General features: G+C 42.5%; 1 protein-coding gene across 3 annotated transcripts; it reads right to left on the reverse strand.

Moving 5' to 3' along the window:
* Positions 1-477: 477 nt before the first annotated feature.
* Positions 478-10,429, reverse strand: SUPT7L (SPT7 like, STAGA complex subunit gamma). 3 transcript variants are annotated; one of them, XM_061211071.1, is made up of 6 exons: positions 10,294-10,429; positions 9,012-9,112; positions 7,637-8,255; positions 3,846-4,170; positions 2,694-2,931; positions 478-1,118 (listed from the first exon to the last, which is right to left on the reverse strand). In XM_061211071.1, the coding sequence occupies exons 3-6, from the start codon at positions 8,047-8,049 to the stop codon at positions 856-858; spliced, it is 1,239 nt and encodes a 412-aa protein (XP_061067054.1). In that variant the 5' UTR covers positions 8,050-8,255; positions 9,012-9,112; positions 10,294-10,429; the 3' UTR covers positions 478-855. The 3 variants fall into 3 exon arrangements, with proteins under 3 accessions (XP_061067054.1, XP_061067052.1, XP_061067053.1); XM_061211069.1 differs by having other exon boundaries at positions 10,214-10,429; XM_061211070.1 differs by lacking the exon at positions 10,294-10,429 and adding an exon at positions 10,144-10,214.
* Between the last annotated feature and the right edge of the window lie 100 nt (positions 10,430-10,529).

Consider the following 10,529-nt stretch of genomic DNA (forward strand, 5'->3'; position numbering starts at 1 on the left):
CCAAGCAGATGCAACAAATGAAATAGGCATAAGCCTGTCCTTGGACAGGTCCTGTTTGCTTCATTCACAAAGGAGAAAAATGAAAGGAGCAATGAAAAAGTGTACGTGGTGAAAATAATAAAAAAAAAAATCTGAATGGAAATAAGAAAATAAAGATGGTGGAAATACATGGAATAAGTCTAGAGAAGGAAGAAGAAAATATGTGGCTGAGATAGTAGAGGGCTGTCTGAATAAGCAAAAAGGCTGTTTACCACAGACCGCTCTGACTTCATAGGCGACCTCATGGGCAGCAAAAACAGTTTGAAAAAAAGACTACTGATAAGCTATGCAATGTTTAGCTATTTCCTATTAGGTATTATTAGCACTGGATTCCCAAGGACTTGGACCAAAAATGAAGCAAGTCAAAAAAAAATTGACATCTGATACCAGCATATATTTACTTGTGAGTCTATTCAAGCACAGCTTTGAGACTTTACATCTCCATCTTCATAATATCTCTGCAAGATAGGTCAAGCAGTACGATTCTTCTTAGTTGTGCAAGAGAAACAGCTCTAGAGAAGCTAAGTCACTTGTCTAGTCACACAGTAGATGTCAGGGACAGTGCTTTGGTCTCTGGATTACCATCCCAGTGTCATGATGTCTGTGAAAGGTAGCTTGGTTGTTGTGGAAAACTACAAAAACTGGATGCAAAAGGAAAAAGCATACTTATTTGGTTAAATCCAGTTCCACTGATATCAGGAAAACCCACTGTGTTTAAGAATAAAAGTCAAATAACTGTTTATGGAAACGAATTAGAACACATCAGGGTTTTCTGTTGGGTCTTATAGGTCTGGAGAGCAACTCTCCCTCTTTGCCTTATATTTTCCTCATCCTCTTTTTACAGCGCTGGTTGAAAACGGGGGAGGACCCCATGAGGCTGTCAGTGGAGTGGGAGCCGTAGCTGCTGTCTGAGTCATCAGGGCTCTGGGGGATCCCAGCTTCACTCATGCCTGACATGGGCTCCTCGAACACATCGCTGCCCAGCACGCCATGCCCAGAGACGTTGCCTTCTTCACTCTCTTGCGGCTCCATTTTCACGTGGGCCAAGTTCCAAAGAGGGGAAGCATTTACTTCTGTACCTGGGAATGGAAGAAGAACGTAGAACTAACTAGCAGTAAGAAAGGCTGGAACAGGGCTTCCCCGGTGGCACAGTGGTTAAGAATCCGCCTGCCAGTGCAGGGGACACAGGTTCGAGCCCTGGTCCGGGAAGATCCCACATGCCATGGGGCAACTGAGCCTGTGCGCCACAACTACTGAGCCTGTGCTCTAGAGCCCATGCTCCGCAACAAGAGAAGCCACCGCAATGAGAAGCCCGCGCACCACAACGAAGAGTAGCCCCCCACTCGCCGCAACTAAAGAAAGCCTGCGCACAGCAACGAAGACCCAATGCAGCCAAAAATAAATAAATAAATAAATAAAATTTGTTTTAAAAAATCTATTAAAAAAAAAAAAAAAGGCTGGAACAAAGTAGGAGGCATGCACCACCCAGGGCCGACTGATGACCTTTGAGAGCAGTTTTCACTCTGATTCTCTACTTGGCTGGAGAATCTGGTTGTTATTCTCTGCTCAAACAGTTACCAACTCTAAATATCTTCTTTTCCACTTCCTCACCCTCCTTTACCCCACCTCATCCACCTCCATTTTCCCTAAACCAGGGAAGTAAAACTGCACATGGAAAGATTCATGGTTCAAAGGCAGGCACAACCATGGGCTCTTGGTCAGGTGTTACATTGGCCTGTCCTTTCATGGGGCTGTCTTGTTTTCCTGCCTTGTGTTTGGGTCCCTGGTCCTCACTCACATTATGAAAAGTTAATGACCAGTACGAAATGCTGGCAGCTGTTCCCAGACTGCTGAAAAGAGACATGACCCCTACATCTGCAACAATTTCTTTTTGGCTCTCCTGCCTCTGTGTCTTCTAGCAACACTGTTCTGTGGTTATTACGTATTCCATGGTGAAAGACTCTCTGCCCAATACTTTAAAAAATGCAGCCTAATTCTGTTTAGGCTACACTGGAGGACTGGCTATTTGCATCATTTGTGCATTGATGACATGACAATTTATATTTGTAAAGAACTGAGTGTCTAGACTAATTTGCAATCTAACTGACTTAGGGATCAAGTCATCTGGTTCTGAAGGTAATCACAGGGTCTATCTGGAAGAAGAGGCCAGCTGCCTGTAACTGGGTTGCCCTATTTCAATTCCTTTCAGTTCCAACTTGTTGGGGGGTACTTTAGCAAGGAACCCCAACTATTCAAACATCCCTGAGCAATTAACATTACTCCATCTATCTGGAAGTTGCCTTAATCAATTCAGTACAAGCATCAGGAAAGACCAGAATACAGAGAACAGGAGGCCATCTGCCCACCCAGCTGGGTCAGCTGAATTAACTCTGGTAATCACTTATTGCATCTACATCCTAACTAGAAATAACTTTAAAGAATGTCTGTAAAGCTCTGCTAGTCCTTTCTTCCTTAATTACAAAGAGAATGTTGGTATCTGTAGATCAGTGAAGCTGTATTTGTTTTCAGACTTTCCATTCTCCTGCCCATCCCCACTTTTGTTCTACCATCTCCAGAGTTTGAGTCCAAAACGTAAGAAGTACTGAGATTGGCAGATCTCCCAGAATCAAAATGGGTAAGTTGTTTTCTCTTACTTGAAGCCTGTGGTGAAGCCTCGACCTCCAGGTTAGATGGGAAGCGTTCACTCTGAGCCCCAAGGACTCCCATGGGCAGTGACTGGTCTCCAGAAGCAAGGTCAGCCTCCAGTTCCTCACTGACAGGGAAGGTGATGTCGCTCACAGGTTCCTCCTTGATCTTTACAGGCTTAGTGTCCTCTGTGGCCTTCTCAGGATTGACAATCCTTTCATACTCTTCAGAGAGCTGCTTACTAATCTGTTGGCAAGCAAGAGTCAGTTTTCCAAGTTAAAAGCAAGTTGGATAGTCAGCTTGTGGCATCCCATGGAAAAGCTAACAATATGAATATGCATAAAGCATCACTGCCAAAGGGAATGTGAGTTTGAAATTCGTAAATGACAGAGACATGTAAAGAATATCTGTTTAGCAGAGAATGTGCATGTCATTAATTAAAAGGTACATAAAGGTGAAAAATATTTAGACTGTATTATTATATCAGAACTGGGACAAAAGATCACATTTTTAGCTATAAAAACTAACATTTGACATAGGTACCACAGGTAGATAATGAACACTGTAGGAAATCTGGATCGCTTAGCAAAGACGATTGGGTGTTAAGAATTCCTTACCATATTTTAGATTTGGGGAAACCAAAACAGTGAACAAAATGCCTCAGGGTTTCAACAAGGGTTGAAGAGCTCAGATATTTCTGTTTCTAACCAAAAATGGTGTCTCCCCCACCACACTCCACCCTTGGGCAGCATCACCTCACTCTGTCTTGTTTCTTTCTCACAGCACTTAACGCCATCTGAAGTTATTTTGATCATTATTTGTTTACTTGTTTTTGTTTCCCTTTCAACAAGAGTGCAAGCTCAAGGAACTTGTTAACTGCTGAATCCCATAGTGCCTGACTCACAATAGGCACTCAATAAATATTCGTTGAATAAAAGCATGCTAACCACATGCTATAATTTCACTGACTAAAGCAGACCCCTGAGTCTGGCCAGGTCAGTGATGAGGCCAGTGGAACACAGTCAGGGCCGAGAGGAAAGCAGGATAAGTCCGCTCTGTTCCAAGACCCTGTGCTCTGCACCCTAGAGCAAGTGTTAGGGATCCTGCTGGACACCCCTAGATTACACATCTTTACCCACTTCTCCTCAGGGTCCTCTCACCTGCAGCATGTAACTGTGATAGTCCTTGATGCGGTGCTGCCAGAACTTCTGGAGGGAGAGCACGCTGCCAATGCCCACTTCGTGGAAAACCTGCTCCATCACGTCGGGGAAGGGAGTCTGCCCCAGCCGGGCCTCCTGATCCATAGCAAAGCGCAGCAACTTGGTGAACTTAAGACAATACTCGTGTGCCACATCAGTTAGGGTCTCCAGGACACTTTCGTTAGCACACTCAAAGCCTGCGTGGGCTAGGATTGTGGCCACTGCCTGGTAGAGGAGCTGCCGGCAGGAGTGCCAGCTGAGTTCAGTCACAGGTTCCCCTTTCCCACTGAAAGTGGAGACATGCTAGTGTTATTAGTGCTCTTGCAAAGGGGTGACCTGTCCTGTCTCCCTAGGAGGTTTACAACCCCAATCAAACCACCGGCTCAGCTTTCCAGGGGAATTCTAGGCAGGTTACATAGCCCAGTGTCATCTTGTTGCTGTCAGGGCATGTCTCAACAACCCACAGTCATATCCCTGAGCTGCTCCAATTACATAAAGTTTGAACAGGCAATAGATGCCTGTAGTAAACAGTATAAAAGGGTATCTAGTGAAAAGAAAGTTTCCTTCTCCTTATATCAACTGCTGGATTTTGATCACTTTTAGGATCTGATTAATTGTAAGAGTACAACTCAGATACTGCTCAGTGGTGCTCTATTTCACCAGAACATAGGTTCCTCGCATGCTGGGCAATATATGGACCTCTAGAAATTCACAGTCCCAATTAGGAGATTCTTATTTAACTACAACAGACCATTTGTAAAGCTGGGAAAGGAACTCAATTTTATAAAAGCAATTTAAAACATACATAGCTTACAAAGCATTTTTATCCTGTTTTATGCTGTGAAGTGGGTAGGGGTCCATATTTCTTCACATTCCTATCCGGCAGGTGACGAAACTGAAGTTCAGAGGGGCTGACTTGCCAAAAGATTTTTGGTATTATTAAGTGATAGAGCTTCTGCCTTTAGATCCCATGTTCTTAATAATACACTGTTTTGCACCTAATCACTATGACAAAGATCCTAATCTTTCCAAAACAAAACAAAAAACCTCAAAAAACTGTCTGGTCTCCTAAAAATAACTTTTAATGAGCTCCTAATAATTTACCCGTTCTCCTGAAATTTCCTATCTTCTGCCTCCCTCTGACAAAGTAAATAGATAAAAATAAGATAGGGTACAGAAAATTACTTTTCCCCGGTCCATACTTGGCGTGCGCCACCCTGTGCTCGCTGTACAGAGTGCCTGAGGAGCTGCACACCCATGCTGCTGTTACCTGCTCGGTAGCAACTACTGTAATTCACATAATAATTGCAACATAAGAAAACCAACTGCCTAATAACTTTTCATTCACTGTTTGCATCATCATTTCCCATGGCCAGTCTCTCTGGACCAAAAGCTAAAGGCTTCAGAAGTGCCTAATAAACAGAGCTAAATCAGTATTGCTTTGCTTAATATGTGGACCCATTTCAAAGGAAAATAATTCTTCCCGTACCCACATAGCTGATGCAAATTATTTTTGTACAGAGTTTCTTAAATATGTATAAAACAAACTACGTTTAAACTTCTGATGTTCACAGAATCTTCCTAACAATTAAAATTAGAAAATTGACACGAAACTACAAATTCTAAATAATAGCATCAATTTAATATGAAGGACAATATTATTTTGTTAAAGGTAAATTGCTCTCAAAATGTAAACTTGGTACTGATTCCCACAGAGTAAGTGTGTTGAAGTTGGGCACATCTATACTAACACGGGGCAAGCATGTAACAACACAGTTCTCCCTCCCTTTTTCACTATTCCAATGTCTTCAGAGCCTTCGATTAGACAATACACCATGACATTTTCTGGCCTTCATCTGGCCCAACTGCAAGCCTTACTTAATAAGTCTATTTCTGTTCTTTTCTCATTAGTTTGGGACAATTAAAATAGTAGCAACTATTATCATCAATAGGCAGATGCACTAAGTGATATACAGTATTACTTATGTAGTATTTTTGCCAAACATTTCATTTGAATCTAATCTTGAGGAAATAATCAGCAAATCCAGTCTGATTTGGGACAGCCTACAAGACAAGTGCCCTAAACTCTTAAAAAAGATTAATATCATGTATTATAAAAGGGGGAAGCTACTCTGGCTTAAAAGACACTAAAGAGGCAGAGAAAGACAAATACTGTATGATATCATTTTTATGTGGAATCTAAAACAAACTACTGAATATAACAAAAAAGAAATAGACTCACAGATATAGAGAACAAACTAGTGGTTACCAGGGGGGAGAGGGAAGGGGCGTGGGGCAAGATAGGAGAAGGGGATGAAGAGGTACAAACTACTACGTATCAAATAAATAAGCTACAAGGATATATTGTACAGCACAGAGAATATAGCCAATATTTTATAATAACTTTAAAAGGAGTATAATCTATAAAAATATTGAATCATGATGTTGTACACCTGAAACTAATATAGTATTGTAAATCAACTATACCTCAAAAAAAAAAAAGAAAAAAAAGACACTAAAGAGGTATAACAACCAAATGCAATGCGTGAATCTTTGTTAGGTCCAGGATTGCGGACAAACATACCTGCAAAAGATATTTTGGAGACAACTGGAGAAATCTGAATACAGACATATTAAATGATAGTATTTAATTAGTGTTCATTTACTTTGATGTGATAATGGTTACTGGGATTGTGTAGGAGATTTCCTTATTCTTAGGATAAGGTGAAGAATTTAGGGGTGAAAGAATGCTGAAGAATATAGGGGTGATATATTGCAATGTCTGCAACTTTAAAATATTTGGCAAAAAAATCTTATGTGTATGTGTATATGTGTACATATATGTTTGTATATTTGTGTGTAAATGTGTGTATACACACTTACACATATGTGAGAGAAAGTAAATGTGGCAAAATGTTAACAATTGGTGAATCCAGGTGAAGTGTATTTGGGCGTGTGTCGTACTATTATTTAAATTTTTCTATAGGTCTGACAAAGTTCAAAATGAAAAGGAAAAAGTAATTATTTGGCACCAAATGCAAACTTTCACACTGAAACCTAGTAGTAGCACTAGGTTATAAGGCAGTCATTCAGAGGATCTGGAGCAGGGTTTCTCAAATTGAAATATACTTATGAATATTCTGGAGGTCTTGTTAAAATGAAAATTCTGATTCAGCAGGTCTGGGTGGGTCTGAGACTCTGCATTTCTAACAAGCTCCCAGGTGATGTTGATGTTGCTGATCTTGGACCAGATTTTGAGTACCAAGGATCAAGAACATTTTTCTATTATTATTTCTTAAACTATGTTATCAAAATGAAAATACACAATTAAAAATTCTTGTATAGAACTCGGAGAGTCCTAATAGTAGGAGAATAAGTCCATGAATCTCATTTTGAGGACACTGAGCTAAACCCATATTACACCTTTTAATTAAACATAAGGACTAGACTCTGAGGACTATGAGGCCATGGCCTATTTTACAAACTAGTGCAGTACCTTGCTCCTAGTAAAGTGCTTGGCACATATTAGGCACTCAATAAATATTTGTTGCATCAGAAAATAAAAAAATAACAGACTCTGGATTCGGAAGATCAGGGTTCAAGTCTTAGACTTCCCACTAATTACCTGAGCAACTTTGGCCAAGGCAATTACTCTCATCCTCAGTTTCCTCATGGAAATGTGATTACCTGCTTAACAGCGTTGTTGGGAAGATTTTTTGAGAAAAGTAAGATATAGCAAAGCCTTGCCTTACCGATAAAAGTCACTCTCTGGGTCACTGTGCCGGATGTGGAATGGTGCGCTGGGATTCTTACAATCTAAAGGAAGGAGGTCATCAGGAAGAGGAGGTGACCCAGGGCAGGACGGAAGAGGCTCACTCTCTTCAGTCTTTACACCTTCTGTCTGTTGCTGATTCTGGGCCTGAGCTGTGGCAATGAGGTTACGCAGACGTCGGTTGTGCTGGATCAGCTGAATGGTATGGATGGTGAGGCTGCATGGCTCTGAGGGGATGTCCAGCATAGTGGGGGGCTTGGGCTTGTTGGCTGAAGGTTGGTGCAGGGGTGGGTCATGGACTTCTACCAGTCGGAACTCCCGAGGGAGCAAGTCAAAGGAACTTCTGTTGGTCTGGCTTGATGAGATTGGTATCTCTCCCCAGTATCTCAACATTTTGGAATAAGAAAGTAAGAGCTTTCAAGTTAAATGTAGATGATATCCTAAAAGCAGTGTTTTAAAATCTCTAGCAACTGCAGGTTATGGGCTTCTGTAGTGAAAAATGTGAAGTCTAGCCAGTTATTTACATAAAAAGTAGGCAGTTCAAGACCACTTAGAAAAATGTCAGTGTCAGCAACACTGTAGGACCAAGGATGTTCTCCCTGAAGAAATTAAGAGAAATATAACTGTTAGATGCCAGTCATCACAATCACACACTAGGACAATTCCTACTGGACTGAACCACAAGGTAGAGTTTGGGTCGTCAGTAGATTAATAGCTGCAAGAGTATCTGGGGCTATAGTGTCCATATTTTCCATCTCACCCTACTAACTCATTACCAGAACTGCCATCATACCCAGTCCTGAACGATTTGCAAGGCAAGATGCTTAAATGAGACCTGGAATACTTCTCAGAGTATCTTGACACATCTGTCCTGGATCAGTAGGAGAAAAGGGAAGAGAGTTAAAGATAGGAAAAGGTGGTTCTTTTTTTTTTTTTTTTTTTTTGACTGTGCCATGCAGCTTGTGGGATCTTAGTTCCCCCGACCAGGGATAGAACCCAGGTCTGGGCAGTGAAAGTGCCGAGTCCTAACCATTGGACCACCAGGGAATTCCCGAGGTGGTTCTTAATTTGTGAATGCCAGGCATGGGAACCTTTAACTGGTCCTGGTGGAAAAATTTATGAACCACCAACCTAAACGGTCTTATGCATTCAACTTCTGACGTATACAGGGAAGAATCTGAGGTATCTGCTGTCTCCTAACGAATATCTCTTCCTTCAGTCTCTCCTTATATCTAATCTACTCTCTACAGTAATGCTAGACTTAATATTTTAAACTCATTGCCTACTGGAAAAAAGTCAGTCAAAATTTTTTTGGTTTACCATTCAACAACGTTTATAGTCTGGCTTCAACTCACCCTTCCAGATTCATTGCCCATATGTCTCTTCAAATTCAACAAACATTTACCGAATGCCAGGTATCATGGGAAGAGATAAAGACTAATGCAAGATCCTTGCCCTGAAGTGAGGGAGAAAAACATAAAAAGGACATTTCAATATTAAAGTGTGTGGTAAGAGCTGTTCTAGAGACACAGACCTGGTGCAGTGAGAAAACACAAAGGAGGAACTTCCTGGAGAAAATGACCACCTTAGATCTACCACTATCAGACTACTCAGGTTGAGAATGCCATGCATTTTCACAGCTTAAAGATGTGATCTCTGCCAGAAATGCCCTGACACCCACCACATCCCTGGCAGACTTGTATTCATTCTTAAGTATGGCTTAAGTCACCACCCTCTATCACCTCCCCAGTACATCTCCCTTCATTATATTCTCACAGCACTTTGCATGTCTCCATCACAGCATTTATCCCTATATTTAAACTAGTACTTATCTCAATTTTATTCTTCCATCTATCTCTCACAGCTGTGATCTTAGTACAGTGAGTGCCTACTACATGCCGGGCTTTGCCTTTACTGTTAATTCAATTCTCCCAACCTCTCTATGAAGTAGATACTATTATTTTTTTTTTAAATTAATTAATTTATTTATTTTTGTCTGCGTTGGGTCTTCGTTTCTGTGCGAGGGCTTTCTCTAGTTGCGGCAAGTGGGGGCCACTCTTCATCGCGGTGCGCAGGCCCCCCACTATCGCGGCCTCTCTTGTTGCGGAGCACAGGCTCCAGACGCGCATGCTCAGTAATTGTGGCTCACTGGCCTAGCCGCTCCGCGGCATGTGGGATCCTCCCAGACCAGGGCCCGAACCCGTGTCCCCTGCATTGGCAGGCAGACTCTCAACCACTGCGCCACCAGGGAAGCCCCAGTAAATACTATTATTAACCCACTTTTCAGATGTGGAAGCTGAGGCTTACTGTCTTGCCTAATGTCAGAAATGGCTGAGAGGGAAAATCAACACGGCCAGGCTCCAGGGCCTGCACTCTTAACAACTACACTATGCTGCCTCATTAATTGGTTTCGGAAAGAATAAAAGAACGAACGAATAAATGAATGAACCAAGTGACAACAAAAATCGCCCTCTCCCCTAGCTTCACCGAAAGGAGCACGAAGGACAGACAGCAAGCACAAGCAATGCCCAAGTCCCTAGGGGGGCTCCTCCGTCACCGTCAGCAGGCGCAGGCGCCAATCACAGGGTCCTGGGGTCGCCTAATGCTGGGGCAGCCCGGACACAGGGACATCTGGACCTGGACCGAGGCAAGGAGGCTCCACTATGGACTGCCACGTCGCAGGTGCGGGGCTGGGCGGCTGTACGACTCCGAGAGGCCTGAGACAAGGGTCGCGTCAGGCCCGGAAGGCTCGTGTGTTGATTAGTGATTCAAGGCTGCCGGAAGCGCTTCTTCTCAGTCAGGCGCTGCCACAGGAAGTCGTTATAACCCAGTTGCAACCTCTAAAGATGTCCCCATTCCGACAGTACCCCGAC

Source organism: Eubalaena glacialis, chromosome 14, assembly GCF_028564815.1.
Source record: "Eubalaena glacialis isolate mEubGla1 chromosome 14, mEubGla1.1.hap2.+ XY, whole genome shotgun sequence".
Classification (NCBI taxonomy): Eukaryota; Metazoa; Chordata; class Mammalia; order Artiodactyla; family Balaenidae; genus Eubalaena; species Eubalaena glacialis.